We start from the raw sequence: 20,050 nt of genomic DNA on the forward strand, positions 1-20,050 counted from the left end.
TCAAACAAGAAATACATATTGCTGGGAAAGCATTTCACTACAGTCCACGCTCAATGTCAGGGCTTCACTATCAATGAAGACCAGTTGCAGCCCGGGCAGTGAATGCCAGAGTGTATGGCAGCATCTGGCATCAGGAATAGCATAAGCCACAAGTGTACAGAGGAGGAAGCCACTGAGAGCTGCCAGTGTATTAAAACCCATATCTACCAGAATGTTTTTTTTTTAAGAGAACATTTAGACATTAATTGAAGACAAAGCAGAGGTAAAGACCCCAGTAAGAGATAGGATAGGTCCTCAACTCGAACACTAATATTTACCTTTGTTCCTCAATTTAGCTTACAACAATTTTCCATCAATGGGTGGAAAGTCCACCTACCATTATACACCTGTGCCCTGGGCTATATTTGTTAAAGGCCCACAAATGACAACCAGACTCACAAATGACAACCAGACTCAGTTGAGTGCCTTTAAGGATGAGAGATGACCTAACCGGGATAGCCATGACAGATTTATGGAAACAGATATAATGACCCAACAACAGTAGATAGAACCGTCAGCCTCTAAGTCTAAGGCAACAGTGTGAAGGCTGGCGGAAGGGGGCAACTACACGGAATAGAGTACACCTTCTGGAAGGGGCACAGATCAGAGGAAGGAACTGGAGAGGATGACACCCTGCTAAGCGAAAATCCATGAAAGGAATCCAAGCAATACCTGAAGTGAGGGGAGTGTCAATAAGAACTCCGATATGAACCAGACTTTGGCTACCAAAGACGTTCTACCAAACCTAGCGGCTGAGTCTCCAGACACCATGACCCAGGGCCCGGTCTTGACTTTAGGCAAATATTCTCTCCATGGTTGTGTGGGACTAAGGGAGGAACAGATGACTGCAAGAGTCCAGGATGACTCCTGTAGGCATCATCTCCGACCCCAAGCATCTTGGTGTGGTTTACAATGTAGACATTCCCCTACTGAGAACGCATGTTTTGGAAAGTCTTTTGACTGGTCTTATGCGGGAGATCCCTTCACATTTCCCCACTCACTTACGAAGTATGACCCTGACTGAAGGCTAACCAAATGACAGCCTATTATTGCTCATTTGTCCTGATTACTGGCTCCTTAGTAGACTTCCGTACCCTGAGAAAGCAAGAGCCTCAGACGGTTTACCAATGGATCTTTAAATGCATTCCTTTTTGTTGTGTTGGCCTATAAAAAGACTAAAAATTGTCCTAAATCAGTTACTATCTCTCCAATTTCGCTAACCTTATGCATCCATTTAATCTAAATAGCACCTGTAGAGAAATGCTTAATTTTACATGATCGCCCCCATTTTTTAAACTGGTGCTGCTGGCTTTGTGCACTGGGCCTCTGCTAACCAGGCCCCGGTGCATGTACTCAGACCACTAAAACATGCTGAAAGTAGCTATACTACGAATTTGGCATATTTAACTCATCTGTAACTCTCCATTATATGGTACTACCATGGCCTGTCAGTTAAATGTCACTAGTGTACTGCAGCACACATTGTGCCACGACTAAAGCGATAGGGCAGCAGGCTTTTAATATAGCCGGGAGGGGGGTGGGGGGTTTGTGGTGGTGGTGGGTGTGTGTATAAATATATATATATGTATATATATATATATATATATATATATATATATATATATATATATATATATATATATATATATATATATATATATATATATAAACAGATATATATAAATTATAAATTGATAAATCACGTACTGGCGGTCGCCAAAAGGTAGTTCTAGTCAGGACCTAGTTTCATTAGGAAGAGCGTTTTTTGTTTTGCCAATATCTTTGGCACCGTTGGACGAATCTTCACAAAATTCTCGAAACAAATAAGACACTCAGTTGAACTGCAGTGTTGAAAGTTTCAAGGTGATCTGACAAACGGGGGCCAAGAAAAAAGGGAGGGCTCATCATCTTAATTCCCATAGGGATTTTTAACATTACTCCAGCCTGCACCGCTGGACGGAATTACACCAAATTTGGCAGAAAGCTAGCTCTTGTTCCTGAAAATGTGAATTTGGTAATTTGATATAAATCTGTTCAATAGTTTTAGAGATATTAAACAAAATACATATTTGGATATATGGGGGCGCGGACCATCCGCGCAACGAACCCCAGCAAGGTTCTGATTGGCTGGCAGCAATGTGACAACATTTTTGTTACCACAAAAGGGGGCAAAAGAAAGACTGGGCACAGGAGGAGGGGGTGCGAGGGTGGGGGGTGTTGGCGGAGTGGCTCAAGGATCTGGCCGCAGCACGAGAGTCCTTGAACCTGACTATGGCTGAGGTTGCCTTTTCCCCCAAAGAGACTGGTTCCATCAAAGGGCATGTCCATTGGATTGGCTTGGACATTGCCCGAGAAGCCAGTTGTTCGAAGCCAGGTGTGGTGCCTCAATGTCACTGTCGTGGAAATCTATCTGCCCAGCGAATCAGTCATATCTAGGCCACACCATATGGTGAATGTTTCTTCATCTCTCCTATCCTTGATAGCTTGGGAGAGCACAGCCCGGGCCTCCTCTGGGACTTGTGGCAGCACTTGCGCAACCGTCTCCCCAAAAGAATGGGAGAAATGGCCAAATAAGCATTCGGTATTCCCCGACCGCAATGCCAGGCAGGAGGAAGAAAATGTCTTCCCAAATTAGTCCAGCCTCTTGGATTCCCTATCCGAAGGGGTGGAAGGGAACGCACATTGGGACGTTGAGGCCTGCATCACCAAACTTTCTGGGGTGGGGTTTTGGCTGAGAAACTTTGGGTCGCACGGAGCTGGGCGATGGCGGCGTGCAATCGTCCTATTCACAGGAGCTCCTGTGCTAGGTTTGGACCATATACCTAGAGGGTAGTCCATAAGTGCCTCATTAAAGGGCAAAAGAGATTCTGAGGTTGAAGCACCTTGGTCAGAAGATTAGTCCCAACATGTACGGAGTGCAGCTCCAGTCCAAGGACAGCGGCTGCCTTCTTAAGCACCATGGCATAGGATGCACCCTCCTCCGTATCCACTGTTGGCGGCGAGAGCATGTCAGTATCTGGTGGAAGTATCCAGTCCACTGGCCTAGCCAAGTTCCCCATACCACTCCAAATTCTCCTCCGAGACATCCTGGGTTTCATGAGGGCCCCCAGACCCCTTCCAATCCTCTCCTGAGCCTAGCACATCTTCAAAGTGCTCAGGCAACAACATAGAAACCAGGGTTCTGTCAATGTTGGAATTGGCGTTGAGCGACGTAGTTCTGGCTCCGTGTCATCGGGGATGAGGATGGGGCTTGCGCCACTGATGGGCATCAGCAAAGTCGCAGGCACCGACCTCGGATCAGACACTGGGGGAGGTCGCAATGGCATGCTGTGAGAAAGTGCAATTTTTCTTGCATGGTAAGCCCCCACTTTTTGCTGAATTGCTGATGTACTTTGAGTGTGCCCTGGGCTCCTGCCAATCAGGTACCCAGGGCCTATGTTCCTTCCCTAAAACTGTGTTGAAGCCTAAACCCAATTGGCATCTCTGGCCACATGTCAGCCCCTGGTAAATGGTACACTAGGGACCCAGGGACTTGTGACCAGAGAAGGCCCCGAAGGGCTGCAGCACTTATTGTGCCACCCTTACAGGCCCTGTATCCTGACACACACACACACTGCCCTTGCAGGCTGAGAGTATGGGTGCAGAACAAAACAGATAGTCGACATGGCACACATCCCTGTGTGTCATGCCCACAACACACACTGCCCTGGCATACCTCAGTCACCCCTCTAGCTGGGTGCCCTATGCCAGTTGTGTGGGTACAAGGGCATGAGCCCTGTGCCCCTACAGTACCCAGGTCCATTCCTGGGCACTGTAAGTGCAGTGCTGCCATTAAGAGTATATGGTGCTGGGAGGTCGTCAACTCAAACTCCACAGCACCATGATGGCAACACGGAAGACTGAGAAGTTTGGTATCAAACTTCTCAGAACATTAACCCCGCACTGATGCCAGTGTGGGATTTAATGTACAATGCACGACAGAGGGCATCTTAGAGATGCCCCCTGAACCTAACCTACAATCCACGTCTTGTCTGAAGGGCTGCCTAGGCTGCCACACAGCAGACATGTTGCTGGACCCATCCGCTCTCCTGGGCCTGCAACAATGCACATCCTGGGCAAGGTGCTAGGTCTCCTCCCCCAGGATGGGCAGGGGAAGCTTCAAAGACATGCCGCCTTTGTGAGCTTCTCCAGGCCACTTGCTGTACTGAGCAACTGGCCCCTACCGGTACTGACCCCCACTCTGGCGGGAAGACTGTCCGGAAACCCCAAGGAAGGAAAGGGGGTGTGCCAGCCTCTGCCAACCCCACCCCTCAGGTGGGGGAGGAGAGGTGAAGCGCATCTCTGGGCTCTCGCCATCTTGAAGATGGGGAGCCCTGCCCAATCAGGACTAGGCTACTGCCCCCCTCCCACAGGAGAGTGGCAGGAACAGGGGGTGTACCCACCCCAGGGAAGAGACCCATTGGTCCCTGCCATTTACCTACCTGTAATGCCCCTAAATTTAGTATTTAGGGGCACCCTGAACCTTCCTTCCCCAGATCCAGATTCCGAAACAAGAAAGAAGATCAACAAACAAGAAGACCTGCTGTGCAGCTGCTAACAAGAGGAAGACACCAACTGATTTGGCCCCAGCCCTACCGGCCTGTCGACCCTCAAACCTGCTCCTGCTAAACCCCGGCGTCTCCAGTGGTCAGCAACCTCAAAAACCACGGAGGACCTGTCTGCCTTGTGACTAACTGGGACTCCCACGAGCAGTGGCACTGCTCTAAGCAAGTAACAGGCCCCTGGCATCAGCCAGGAACCGCGAATCCTGCACCTGCCAAGCCTGGCCTGAGTGAACAAAGACAACGAGGACGTCCCCCCGGCGACTGTGACCCCGAATCCAGCAACCAAGGACCCACCTCGACGCTCGCAGCATCAGAAACAGGGACCCCTTCAACCGCAACCAGCAGAGTGTAAGATTTCCCGACGCCAAAAGGCACCCCTGCACCCAGCGCCCTGCGCCCAACTATTGGGTGCCTACCTGTCCTCCAACTACCCAACTTGCCTCTCGAAGTGGTGGTCACACCTGAAGAATCTTCGTCCCCGAGCTTGCAGCCTTTGTTCGTCACTGAGATTCTTCATTGAAATCCATTGAGCGCCCGACGGCTCAAAAGCACCCTGCACCTAGCCGCCCGAGTGCCCCTGGCAGTGCAACCTCTACTCTAATCTACTTCCCCACTTGCCTGGAGTAAGTGACTAGGAGCCCAGCTTCCACAGCCGCGTGGCCTGCTAGCCAGCAGCCACCAACCAAGGGCCCCCTGCCTCCCATAGGATAACATTGGGCCTAACTCTCTCTGCACCCGGCTGCCCCTGTGCTGCTGAGGGTGTAACAACTGTACCTACCTGACCCTGGGAGACACCCCCCCCCCCTCCCCCCCCCCTCCCCCGAGTCTATACCCAGAACCTTAACTCTGCTAGTCGAGTACTTACCCTAAAGCCGATAACTCACTTTTCTTCCATAGGGTAACATTGACTGGTTTCACTTGGAAATTCTTCCAAGTGTCGAGTTTTGCAACTTTAAAATATTCATCTAAAATCAGCCGAATTACGAAAACGAATTTACTCACCTGCTATCAGGAGAGATCCCAGTGCTGGATCTTGGTGCCCAGCGCTGACTCTGCAAAGTAATTACAACAGTACTTACCGCTAACTTGATTTTCCTCCATAGGATAACATTGCCTGGTTTTTGCCAGAAATTCTTCTACGTGTCGCTTTTGCAAACTTACAAATATTCGTTAAAAATTGCCTGTATAACAAAAACGCATTCTTTCAACTGTTTACAGGAGATGCAGCAGTGCTGGATTCAGGATCCAACACTGAGTTAGAAAAAGTAACGATAACCCTAATTACCTGCTATGTGAATTTCCTCCCCTAGGATAACATTGGTGATTTAAAAAGTTTCAAAAGTGTCAACTTTTAAAATACAATAATATTCCTTAAAAATCGCAACTGTATAATTGTGTTTGAAATTGTGTTGCCCATTGCAACAACTGTATCTATTACATTCAAAAGTCTATTGCCTATTGAAAGTATTTATCTAAAGCATCTCATCCTGACAAAGTATATTTTGATACCTATTGTTGGTTCTAAAATAAAACAACTATATATTTTGATACAAAACCATTGGCCTAGAGTTCAGTTCTTGAGTGTGTGAGACCATTTGTTGACTGAGTGTGTACAACAAATGCTTTACACTGTCCTCTGATACTGCCTTACTGCTCGACCAAGCTACCACTTTAGAGAGTAAGATTATATCTAACTTTAACCTCTGCCAAACCTCTGGGGACTGTCGACTCTGTGCACACTGTACCTATTTGGGAACAGTATATACAGAGCCACTTTCTTACACATACCCGGGATCGGATCCCTGAGGCCCCACTGGCACCTTGGCCGAAGTTGACTGTGTCAAATCCAATGGGGCCCCTTCCGACCCCGCAGGGATCAAGGGCTCACCAGCGGGGTCATTCCGCTCAAATTCCCAGCGCATGGCCTTGTAAAACACTTATTTGAGCGGGAGTCGCCGCGGCTCCCAGAAAGGGGGGGGGGGGGGGCGCAAAGTCGACTCCAAGGGACCGTGCCTAGAGTGTTGGTGCTCCTTACCTCTCGCGACGACCGACGCCAGTTGAGGTGAAGATGAAGTCCACTTGGACTTCTTCTTATGCCTCTTCCCCGAGTGTCCCAATGACCTCGAGTGGGAGGAAGAGGACTTAGGGCTCCCGGAGGGGTTGCGCAACCTCCTCATCTTTGATCAGGACCTGGACCTCCGCGGAGTCTCGCCAGACGGTGTCAACTGCCGGGCTGCGAGAAGCTTCACATCGTACACTCCCTCAAAGTCTTCGGAGCCTTAGCCCGGCAGTCAGAGCACGACTTAGTATAGTGGTTGCGCTTGAGGCACCGAAGACAGATATGATGTGGATTGGTGACCGACATGATGCGGGAACAGGTCCAGCACGGCTTGAAACCGGTCTTCGTTGAAGACATCCCTTGCGTGGAAAGAAAAGAACTGACGTCCACGTGCCTGGGTGGTGCCTATATAGACACCGCAATGTCATAACCGACCCAAACGACCCCGACGTAGCGAAGCTGAATAGAGCCACCTGATGTCGTGCACAAGGGGAATTGCTCAGCAAAGGTTTCCAGATCCAGCCGGACGCATGGGAAATTCAAAGGTAAGGAATCTGCAGCTAGAACTTTCTAGAAGATAGGAGGAGTTGTTGGCCCACATGGACGTCCGTAATGGGTCGGCCATTTTAACACTTGTTATAATAGATTAAGCAAAACTGTATCAGTATCCAAGTACAAGTATCTTATGATTTACATACTTGGCAGGCAAGTTATTCCTCCATACTTGTCCTTAGTAAGTCATATGTACACTATTGGGTATTAAAACATACCACAGAATATATACATTATTCCCAACATCGTATTGCAAACTTGTCCATATCGCAGTGTTTTTCTTGTTTGGAATTGGAGGCATCTGCGACTTGGACTGCTTTTAAGATCCTATAATTCCAAAATGTTTAGATTTTTGCAGTGGTTCACCTCTCTGTATCACTCTCTCAGGGTGGGTCAAGCTCTGCTCTGGGATCTTTCTGCTTGCTGGGGAAGATATGTTTGAGCCCATTAACTGCAAACACCTATGGCCTAACTGGTAAAATTCAGGGCCATTTTGAACACTACTAGAAGGTAGTTTTCAGTTGTTATGGCTCCCCATTCAATCTGCATCGTTTTCCTCCTCATGAACTGCGATAGAACGGTTTGGGTACTTTGTTTTTTAGGGTAAGGATGTCACAGATGCGCTTGCCTGCCCAGATACTTTCCCAGTTTTGTTTAGATTTTTTAGTTCTGCCTTTTGACTTCATGTGGCTGCATGCATCCGCCATTGCTTTTGCACCTTACTCATCCTCTCTCCTACCATGTTCTCTGCACTGATAAAAGATTCCCAAGAGAATATATGTATTTAGAGATCGATTTACAATGCGGAAAACTTCACCCATGGATCTAGGGTCCATAGCAAAACCCTGCTACTGCCACTGCACAATGTTTTAGCTTGGCAATTTACCAAACTATCCAGAACCCTACAGTCACATGCCGAATACAGTGGCCCATCATCTGCGCCTAATGCCACCGTTGGCACTTTCCAGAGTGAGTCAGGCAGAAGATAAAAGTCAGGTTTTCAGCAGTTTGAAGGTTCTCTCAATAATGTTTTAATCAGAATTACAAATAGGAAGGTTGATCCAGAATCCCTATTGATACCACATGTATTACCTTAGTTTTTTTAGGCAAGGAGTTTGATTGTAGTTGAGCGCTTTCACACTGAGTGGCTTCCTCTCAGTTGCACAAATGGTCTGTTGTAGCCTTTCCGAGTCTTGCTTCACTTCATCTCTCTGCACGGATAATGCATGGAAGGGAGTCGATGAAAAAGGTGCTGCGCTTGCAAAGGCACAAGTGTCTTCAGGGATTGGAAATAACGTTTTATTCCCATCTGAGCCATTGACAATTGTATCAAGTTCATTCTGGAATAGAAGGATAGTAGCAGCATGACATTGATATTTGGCGTCATTGACATGCATTTATTTCAACTGTAGCCATAATTTTGTAATTCCACTCTCCCAAGAAAACATGTCACACAGCAAACAAAATGTATATTTTTCTAGTGAAAAAGCCAGTTTCAATTTTGTGTATGAAAACCAAACCAAGCCTGGCACAATTCTTTAAAGGTGATTGCTTTCTAATGAACTGAAAGTGCCAAACAATTCCCTTCATACCAGGCTACAGGCTACATATGTACATGTACCCATATAGTGCAACCCTGGCTGTGAAGCAACAGGAGGCAAGCCCAGGAATATGTCCCACAAATGTTAACAATTATCAATAATAGTGTATGTTGCTTCTGGTGGTGTGTTGCAGCACTCTTTGAATAGAAATGTTAACTTTTTTTTTGCAGAGCTGGACAGCCTGTCAGACGTTCCGTCCTTGCAAAAGAGGAGTGATCAGTTTTGTTTAATATAGACTTTGCACACCTCTTTTCAAACCTTTAATCCATGCTTGTATTTTATATGCAGTCATTGCTATGAACGGAACAAGAATCTTAACGTAAAACCTAAAAGAAGTAGTTACTTAGATTGGTAATGAATCTTCTGGTGGATACTCTAGCTATCTACAGATTTCTTGAGACTTTAATCACATACAGGCGCCAGACTGGATCAGAAACATCAAAATAGCTCCCTGAGCCAGGAGGTAGCGCTAAACTCAGAATCGGCGCCGGGTACCACAGCATCAGCACCAGCTACAACCCTAGACAAGGCATCACCAGAGCCATGCAAGTGCCCAACACACACCAACATCAGTTCCTCATGTGCTTTTTTCATACCCTTAGAGGGTGATAAGATTGACAATTCCACGCAGTGTACCAAGACTGAGTTGGAACTTTAGGAATGGAACTATGATCATTCCTGAGAACAGAGAGGTGGATGTGATTGTGAGGAAACTAGAGGTAGAGTATCCACCAGATATATAGTTACCATAGGTAAGGTACATGTTCTTCTTATCGATAATTGCAGATTCATCACCTCTTGAATCAATACCTAAGCAGTATTGCCCTGATAGTGGGTCTAAGGCGATTGCCAAGCTAAAACATCAAGCAGAGAATATCAAGTGAAATGGCCATCTCTGCAGACTTCTAAATCCATGCAATAATGTCTGGTGAAAGTATAGATGAACGCCCACAGTGCAGCTGGCATATCTAGTACCAGAACGCCCCTGTACAATGCCAAAGTAACCATGCTCTCAAATGTCTTTATGTTTAGAGAACCCACCAGGTGTTTGAAAACCAACCAGATCTCATGAGCTTAAGCCCACAGTTTCAGCACTTACTGACACAAGGGACACACAACCACATCACCATGGTTGTTGATGTATCACATCATAGTCCTGTTTCACATGAAGACCTAAACGGGGGGGGGGGAGGGGGGGGGGAGACCATTTCGTGTGAGGAGGTTTAAGGCAGGCCAGGAAGTAGTAGTCCTAATAAGGAGTAATGGACTTCAAGGGGTATATGAGGAAGCGCAAAATCTTCTGACATCTACCATCTTTCTCTGGATAATGTTACAATTTTTGTAGATGAAGGATGTAGGTGATGGTTTGGCAGAGTTTTTGCCATTCTCGAAAAGCATTTTTGGGACATTTTGGGCTTTGAATATCTGATATCTGAAGATAGCTGCATCCTAGGGCTGCTTATATGTTCTCTTTGCAATGCAGGTCAGTGAATTCGTTTTTTTTTTTAGCATCCTCTGTCAAAGGTCCTTTGCGGTATAGGTTGCTATACAAGCTGACCTTTTTTATTTTTTTTGCAGGGTTCATCATGATCACAGTGCTGGAACACTTAGTGGATCAGTTAAGGTAGTGATGTGATCAGAGTTACTTTTGTGGGCTGGGTGAGGCTTAAGTAGCTATCTTGAGGCGTACTTCATTTAAGTTAATGCTTCTTATTTCAATGCGTGAAAAATGATAGCACTCTGGCCTAGACACACATTGAAACTGGGGTCTCAGGATACATTTGCAGAGTACACTTACACTGCTGAGTAGCATCTGTAATCTTGAGGTCATCGTTGAGATTCAGGAAGGGCTAAGATGTTTATATTATTACTGGGAGACTTTGACTATACGATCTCACTCCTGCACAGACCTGGACAGAAAACAATACACTGATATTTGAAGTAGAGTCCCAAATCAAAGTAGCGGTGCAGGGCAGCGACTTTCAGTGGTCTATGCTATGGAAAACCCTACTGCAGCGTCACAAAAACTTATTTGGAGCTAATATTGGCCACAAGTCTCTGTTATGGTGAGAATTGAGAAATGCAATCCACACTAGACTACCCAATAAAAGTACTGACGGGTTGCAAACAATACATAGCAGGCAGCCAGAATGGATATCAACCTATAAAAATGAGGCAATAAAAGTACTTCACAGGATTCCAGTTGAATTATGAGCAAACACAGTCAAAACAAGTTCAATGCAGAACCCAACCAACAGGTTATACTCCTAAAGATGGGACTGTTTTGTCTGGCCATAAATTAATGGCTCGAGGCACTTTGGATAGGAATCTTCACCTTACCTTTCATTATATTACAACCATTAAATATTGATCCACGCCAAAAACTGCTCCTCCATAAACGTTGCTGTATGATTTCACAAGGTGATGTGTGTCATTTTATGAAAGCCTATTAACAAAAGAACTCACTGGAGAAGAGAGAGAAAGATCCCTGGACGATGCCCCTGTTAATTTATCATCTTTATCAACCAGGGGATTGGAAGGATCATGATTAACAGTAAGAGGACGTCTGATGCTTTGCTCCGGAATTCTAGAAAGATAGAAGAATACAGAATTAGGTCACAAGAAAATATTGCTGGGTGCTAATGAGACAATCTGTATTTTAATCAGAAAAATAGGAGTAAAAGAAGAAAAACACCATGTACAAACCGGATTTATGATTTTATTGAATTTAATATAAGAGCATTGACCAATGTGCATTATTTTATTCTGCAGTGACTGAAAATGACAATCTGATAATCAAGGAAAATGTATCAAATACTATACAAGAGGTACATTGCTACTGGTCAATGTGCAGCTTTCATTCAGACTTAGACTGCCACGTTGTACACACCATCCAGCTGAAAAAGTTAGTACAACAGGAAGAGAAAGTATTTTTCGGATTCAAACTTTGAACAGACTGACAGACAAAAGTACCTGCTCACGAATACAATTTGTATAAACGAACGTCGTTTTTTTCTCCTTCCCTGCCGTTTTTGGGGGTCATTCAACTGGCTAACAAAATCAAAGCATTTAACTAGCCTCTTGAGTTTTGCCCAGCTGCATTTGAATGAAGGAATTCATTCCTGCACTCACTATTGATGTTACAGATATCAAAGGAATTGCATGTAAAACCATCTACAGCTCCTTCAAACATACTGTGACCACCTCACTTTTGAAGAAACATGTGGTGGTGGTGTCAGTGAGGACCTAAACCTGCCTTCATTTGATAAAGAGCAGGGAGGCCTTCAACGGCAAGTGAATGGCCCGCAACTCCAACAGGTTGATTAGGAGCCAGGTCTCCGCCAGAGACCAGAGCCTATCTGATCTCCCATCTTCCAGGTGAACTCCTCAGCCCAGCAGCGATGCGTCCGTCACCTCCGTAAGGGCTGAGTGTGGTAGAACGAAGGTGTCTGCTGCTGGTCCAACTGCAGCCGAACAGCTACCACTGTCGATGTTTTGCGCTCTACTCAGACACCTGAATTTAATCTGACTGGTTCCTTTGGTGCTGAAACTTTAGATCCAACTCCAGAGTAGACATATGCCATCTGACAAGATTGACAAGCAGGATGCAGGAGACCAAGAAATCTCAGAGCCACTCTCATGGAAGCCCAAGTCGATGATGAAACATAAGAATCATAGCCCGAATGTGCTGACTTGTCATGCTGAAAGGAAGGCTCTACTCCTATCAGAACTGCTCTGGTGAATGGGAGCCTCTGCAAAGGAAGAGGGTGTGACTTCAGCATGTTGATCGAGAACCCCAAGGATGATGGGTTCGCTGTCGTCTGGAGATTACCTACGGATGACTGTGGCGAGCCCACTTCACATGCTAGTCTTCGAGGTAGAGAAAGATTTTTATATCCAACCTTTTTAGGTCTTGCCTGACCCAGCACATGCGCTGGTCTGGCGAGACTTTTTGTCAGGGCTCAAAAAAGTGCTACCACTGTAGCCTAGAGCTACAGTGCATGTGCGCGGGCGCTTCACCTTCGCGGCCGCTTTGATGTTTGATCGCGATCACTTTCACGGCCGCTTTGATGTTCTCCGTGAGCCAGGTTTTTTTTCCTGTTTATTACTTCTATGTAGTAATGGTGGCACCCGTACGCCGCCATTACTACAGAGCAGTAATAAACAGAAACAAGCATTGGCATAGCCAATAGGTCTCGCTTTTGGGACCTTATAAGTATTTAGTTATGCAACTGTTGCATGGCTAAACACTTATAAGGTCCCAAAAGCGAGACCTATTGGCTATGCCAATGCTTGTTTTACTTGACGTTATGCCCTAATCACAGTAGTATGCTTCCAAGGCCCCCCCAGGATCTCAGAAAGGCACTTACACACTGACAGGGTGGTTGGCATAGGACACAGGAGGGTCTAGTCCAGGTTTCGTTGCCACTCATCACATGGATAGTTGCAGGAAAAAGGCCTCTTGTAACTTGTTGTACCACTGTAGCTTTAACAGGAGTTCTGCCTTATGACTCTTGGAGTCCCCTTCTTCTTTCCTGGGTATAAGGGGAAAAGCATGTCCATTCTTCCAGACTCTTCTCACGTCTCAGACAGCAGGTTCAGTCCACTTCTGATCTTCCACATGCTCAGGAGTGTGCTGACGAAGATTTTAAAGGCTGTACTGAGCTTATGGTTTAAAGTCAGGAGGATATTGGCTACCACTATGACTTTGCACCCTTTGGGATTCCCTGGGTACCCCAGGGTGTTTGCGGAAAGGGTTGAATTTCCCACTAAGGAAAGCTGGGAATTTTTTAGTGCCTAGACTGGGGATCCCTATCAAGGTTGAAATATCTGCAGCTGTCTTCATGGCTTGCAAGTGCTGCTCAGGAGATGAGGGGTGGCTAGGAAAGTGTGTAGAAACTGCAGGACGTGAGACCTAAAAGCAAGATTGTCATTTAGTATTGGACTTTTTGGATACTGAGAATAGGAAAATGATAGCGCTGTATTCAGTATGGTAAGGAATCATCTAGGAGACGAAGCTGCAACTTATATGGCAAACCTCCTTGAAGTTATTGTACTCTGTGGTTAAATCAGCCAATGTCAAGCAAAATTACTTTTTACCATAAATATTTATAGTATAGATTATACTGGATCCCCCAAAAGATTGTAAAGTTTGCCCAGGAGCCAACCCCAGATGTAGAAGATGTGGTCTACTAAGAGCTAATGATGAACACGTTTTATTCGCTTCTCCTGGGATCAAGGGGTTTTGGGAGGACAATGAGAACGTTGTAAAGGATATCTTGGGAGACAATATTCCGCTAAGCCTTGTATCAGTTCTAATGGGGGTGAATATGGCCTCGTAGTCTGTTGAGTAGAGCATAGAGGGGCCTCTTGTTTTACCTTGTGCTCCTAGCCAGGAGGGAGATCTGTAAGCGCTGGACTGATCCATCTCCCCCATGCGCAACTGACTAGCTTAAAGCAGTACACCGGACTTGCTGCCTGGACACTGAAGGTAAAACTGGCAAGGCAAATAAGGTATGGGCCGAATTAGCCAGGTGGAGCGGTATATGTCGGTCACAGAATCAGTAAAATGAGATTTATGTTAGGCAACAGCTAGTAGGGGCGGGGGGGTGGGGGTGACACCTGCGACACACTAACCAGTAGGGTAAAGGGAGCTGGGGACGCACTAACCAATGGGGTAAAGGGTCTCGGGGCCTACCCTACCCACTTTGGCATTTTCAAAATGGCTGAAGTGTTCGGAAAACTCAACTTGGGTTCTGAGAGATGGGGATGTGCCTGGGGAATGTAGTATGGTGATCCTATTGCCCTCCCACAGCTAACACCAAAATCTAGTTTGGGGCAGTCGCTGTAATCTCAATAACATCAGAGACAGAAGTCAGGTAGACATGGGATACAGAAGGAGAGTTTGACATACTGCTTTCGACCTTTGAACTGCACAACTAATGTTATATGTAAACCCAGCAGATCTGTCAAACAGGCTGCGACACTGTAAAGTCAAAAAGAGGCCCACTGTGATGGGAGGGGGGGGGGGGGGGGGGGCACCAAAGAGGCTCAGCCCAAGTATCAGCTAACATGTGAGTGTAACAGGGAAGGCCTCCTTCAATTGTGCCCCAAGTGTCATATGAAAAACCATAACAGACCTGTCAAACAGGATTTGACATTCGAGCAGGAATTGATACTTTAAATATCAAAAAGGATCCTTAAAGTCCCTCCTTGCATATTCAATCATGCACTGATGGGTTTTCTCTAACCATCCAGGTTAGCCTATTGTTTACTCCTGGGAGCAAGCTCACACCTATTTAAGTGCCTCTTACTGGCTGGCCGAAATGGGAGATCAAAATGCAGATTAAGCTTCCAGGGACTTCAGGCAGGGCAAAGCGAGCTTTTTAAAAGAATTAATGAGCAAAAGGGTGGTGGGGTATAGTTGCGCAATATGGGTTACCACAGTGTAAGGCAAAAACCCATCATTTATTGGGCTGCTCCCAAGGACATCGAACAACGACCACCTAACGTTGTTAAATGGATGTTGACAAGGGTCAACAAAAACATGAAATATCAAACAAAGTCAATGTCCTTAGCAAGATTTGTATTCGCACCAACAATAAGTCCACAGTGGTCTTCTTCAATATTCTTCTTAGTTTATTTCTCAAATCAGGTGAGTATTTCAATTTTCGTATTCTTTGTTTCCACCAATGATAGCCACACACAGCCAACACGTGTTTCGTCTTTAATGTGTTGTCAACAAGACTTTCTCAGGGCATGGACACTTATTACCCCAATATGCTAGAAGCCGAGATGTCTGCTATGGATGAATTAAGACACTAACAATTATCCGAGTTAAAACCCAAATGAAATATCTTTCTATTGGGAGAAATTCGAAGCGTTCCTGTAGTGACACTCTTATTGAGTCATAGCAGACACGTACATTTCTACAGTGTTCGCAGATGGAAAAGAAAACAGGATAGTCCATACGCGCGGAGAGTACTCCGTCCTGAACGTCGATCATCAGGACGGAGTACTCTCCGCGCGTACGGACTATCCTGTTTTCTTTTCTATCTACGAACACTGTAGAAATGTACATGTACAGGAACGCTTGGAATGGCTGTGCCCTGAAGAAGTCTTGTGTGACAACAAACACATAAAAGACTAAACACGTGTTAACTGTGTGTGGCTATCATTGGTGGAAACAAAGAATACGAAAATTGAAATACTCACCTGATTTGAGAAATAAACTAAGAAGAATATTGAAAAAGACCACTGTGGACTTATTTTTGGTGCTAATACAAATCTTGCTCAGGACATTGACTTTGTTTGAACTTTTTAAAAGGAACTTTTAAGTCTAGAAAAATCCGACTTCACCACTGAATTCTCTTAACACCCCTAAATGTAGTATTTAGGTGGCCTCCTGACACCAGGAACTCAGATTTGTCTGCCTGGAAGAAAAAGGACAAAGAAGAGCCGAAGACGTGAACTGTGGAGCAGCATAAACTTTGGCTGAAAACCCTGCCTGACAGCTGTGTTCCCGACAATCACAGACACAGACTCGTCCACAAGCGGAAACAGCCTACCCAAACCCTGGAGGTCTGCCAATCACTTCCTCGACCCTGCAACATTTTCCTTGAAGTAGAGGAGACACTCCCCTACACCAGCAGGCATCAACTGCAGCTGTCTGGTACACCGTTCAGTCGAACCCACCCACGGACCAGCCCCCCAGCAAGAGGTCTTTATGCTCCAGGAGATCAGATCCAACTCCTTGTCAAGTTTGGAGAAGCCAGAACACCCCAGGAGCTGCCATGCACCAATACCTGAGGTACCAGAGCCAGTTGCAAGCACCAAGGCTTGTTCGTGCTCAATCGGAACATGACTACCCAAACTTAACTGCACATCTAGGGACTCCAAGAGAGGACAGAGCCACACAGAGAGTGGCCATGCTGTATTTCTTTTACATCTTCTGCAGGAACCACAATAACTGTGAGGGAACTAACTCACCGACTCACCAGACAAAACACCTCTACACCTGAGCACCCCAGCCAGGGCTCTAGGACTAAGACACTCGAAAGTCGAGCCTCCCCCTTGGGTTCTATCGGACTTGTTCCCCAGTCCCTCCTTGCAGTCTTTCCTGACAGGTACTTTTCCCCGCTGACTTTAGCATGTAGTGTTCAAGGCTACCACCGATGAAAGCACCTCTGCACCCAGACATACCAGGGAATGTAAACTCAAACTGTTGGTGCTTTCTTGGACCCTGGCCCCTACTTATCCTAAGTCCAGAAGAGCAGTCCTGTAAGTCGTCTGTAAGTGTGTCTATGCAGAGAATGTTCTCCCATAGGATAATATTACTTGATTCGAGGCTCATGCTACAACAGCTGTCATGTTTTACTGTTTCTTCTGTAAAATTTGATAATGTCTAAAGTACTTACCCAATTACAATAATCTTGGTGCCTTAAATTATATAAAAATACATGTTATTTGTCTAAATTGGTCTCAAGTTTCTTCTTGAGTGTGTGTCATTTATTGAATCTGAAACAAATGCTTAACACTACCCTTTAACAAGCCTAAATTGCTCGCCCACACTAACACAAGAGCATTTGGGATTATTAATTTAAGCCTTGTAAATTTATAAGGGTCATCTGGACTTTCTACACAGTATACCCCAATTTGGTACACTGTATAAAAAGCCAGCTTCCTACAGGGTTGACTTACAAACATTAAAAAAGAAGGGTTAAAAGGGGTTATTTTGACAGGTCGAATTTACCTACACTACTAGTGGCAGGCCTGCAGTCATGTGTGCCTTCTCACTGTACATGAGAACCAATTGGTGCAGCAGTCCACTTGTGACATTTAAATTACAAGCCGTGGGTAGGCATTTGTACCATATATTAGGGACATATAGGTGAGGTAAATATGCCAATCAGGTGTATATCAATATCATATTGAAAGGAAGAGCACAAGCCCTTTACCACTGGAAAGGAGGGGTACAGTGTACATAGTTCTATAGCAATCAAATGACTCAGCAGAAGGCAAAACAAAATTTAGGCTGACCCTCCAGAAAATGCTAATTTTTCACACCTACCTTGTGTTTGACGAAGCTGAACAGTCAGACTCATCGAAGATCGTGAAAGGGAGGCTTGGCTGGACTGTTAAAGTCATAGAAATTGATTCTGAAATGTATGAACATATTAAATGTTTGCCATCCACACATTTGTCAATATTTCAGGCACCAATGCTAGTCAATGATCAAACATTAACATTAAGTACATGGCAATATACACTGGAAAACCAAACTAGTTTGTAGTTCTCTTAATGACACATACCTAAAAAAAAAAGCAAACAAAAGAAAAAACATTACTGATAAATTCACTATTAAACAGCATGACAAAGAACCAGAGGGAAAAAACCATTATGTAAAACACTGAGTTGTAAGGGCAAATTGCCCAAACAATCTTTCCAGGGAGAAAGGCTACTCCTAGGCTTTCTAGGTCCTCTACACAGTGCTGCAGCTTCTTCTCTGGTCCCAGTGGTAATTCCTCATTCAAATCCTCTAAGCAGTGCTGCAGCTATGTCTCTGTTCATACATCCACTACACTCCAAACCAAAGCACATAGATAAAAGACATTGTCATTTACAGTGCCATTAGCTCTAACTTGGACAACCGCAGGACCTCCTGCATTGCAAATGCTTGTTTCAAAAGCTTCCAATTATCAAAATGTGCCCATCCGGACCTCTTTCAAGAACACAACGAAAAGGCATGGTTTGTTCTAGGCAGTATTCTTTATTTCAACCAAATGCATTTTGGGCTTTAACAAGCCCTTCTTCAGGGGTAACAACAAATTACAATTTAGAAAAAATACCATTACTACATTGTCCTTTATGTCAAATGAAACATAATCCGTACTTCCCTTATTTCATTGATTAAACTGTGATAGAGTACCAAAACAGACCCCTTCCCTTTCCGTGTAGATTTAAAACGAATCAAAAATCAATTCCCCCAGTGTTAAACTAATCTATTTCCACCCCTAAACTATCCTATAATGAATTATCCATCCCGAATTCCTACCAACTGCCATACATCTTCCTCACAACATGACACTCCAGAGTCAACCACTTTAGTCTCCAAACTTTCCTATCTTTCCCCACTATCGCGTTCCATCCACCTGCGATCAATCGTACTCACCACATTCTTGTCACTCTCCCATCACTAACTCTGACCTCTCCCACATTCACACACTCCAATCTCTCCCTACATCCACACTTAAACCTCTTCAACTCTAGCACACACGCAACATACTCCAGCAACATACTCCAGCCGCCCCAACCACAAATCATCACATACCTGCCAAAACTGCATCCCTCTTTCAACTCGAAATCCGCCTCCATAAAAGTGTAACTTCCCCATGTGTGCCATGTCGACTCTTCAATTTGTTCTGCACCAAAACACAGCCTGCAAAGTCAGTGTGTGTTTAAAGGTACAGGGCCTCTAAGGGTGGCACAATAAGTGCTGCAGCCCTTAGAGGCCTTCCCTGGCCACAGTGCCCTTGGTACATGTGGTACAATTTAAAAGGGACTGACCTGTGGCTAAAGAGTGACAATTTGGTTTTGTTTTCAATGCAGTTTTAGCGAAAGAACATAGGCCCTCGGTACTTGTTTAGTGGAATCCAGGACTCAGTCAAAGCACATCAGCAGTTTAGCAAAAAGTGGGGGCAACCATGCAAAAAGAGGGCACTTTCTTACAAGATGCAGAAATAAAGCAGCCCCCAACAACTGCTTCAAACACGTCCGACAAGTTGTCAGACTGCCACATTTCAATACAAGAGGTCAGACTGCAGAGGTCAGGGGGAAAAACCACCGCTTCCGACAGGATTTAGGATCCCGTTGTGGCGGTGGTCGGAATCTTATTCCTAACATCGCGGCGGTGCCTGTGCAGGTACTGCTGCAGGGATTACGATGTCGTTTTCCGACTGCCTTTTCATGGCGGGCTACGGCCATGAAAAGGCAGATGGAAATGGACTTTGGGGGCCCCAAATAGGGCCTCAGTCCCCCGTGGGCCACTTCTAAGTGGCCCTGGGGGCACATGTAGTGCCTCCCCACAAATCTATACCCCGTGTGCCAGGTACCACATGGTCAGACCTCCTTCCAGTTGCAATATCAATGATTAAGCCATGAATATACAATTTTGTTCATCTTATGATCGTATTTCT

The 20,050-nt window shown here is 45.4% G+C and overlaps 1 protein-coding gene across 3 annotated transcripts in view; it reads right to left on the reverse strand.

Moving 5' to 3' along the window:
* The window catches only part of BUB1B (BUB1 mitotic checkpoint serine/threonine kinase B), a 350,741-nt gene that overhangs the window by 87,291 nt on the left and 243,400 nt on the right, over window positions 1–20,050 (reverse strand). For all 3 annotated transcript variants that reach the window (XM_085626910.1, XM_085626909.1, XM_085626911.1), the window contains exons 17-19: window positions 17,926–18,013; window positions 11,322–11,442; window positions 8,347–8,594 (exon numbers count right to left, since the gene is read on the reverse strand). In XM_085626910.1, the coding sequence (XP_085483036.1) occupies window positions 8,347–8,594; window positions 11,322–11,442; window positions 17,926–18,013 (457 nt within the window). The remainder of the gene's footprint in view (window positions 1–8,346; window positions 8,595–11,321; window positions 11,443–17,925; window positions 18,014–20,050) is intronic.

This window comes from Triturus cristatus, chromosome 9 (assembly GCF_964204655.1).
Source record: "Triturus cristatus chromosome 9, aTriCri1.1, whole genome shotgun sequence".
NCBI classification, from domain to species: domain Eukaryota; kingdom Metazoa; phylum Chordata; class Amphibia; order Caudata; family Salamandridae; genus Triturus; species Triturus cristatus.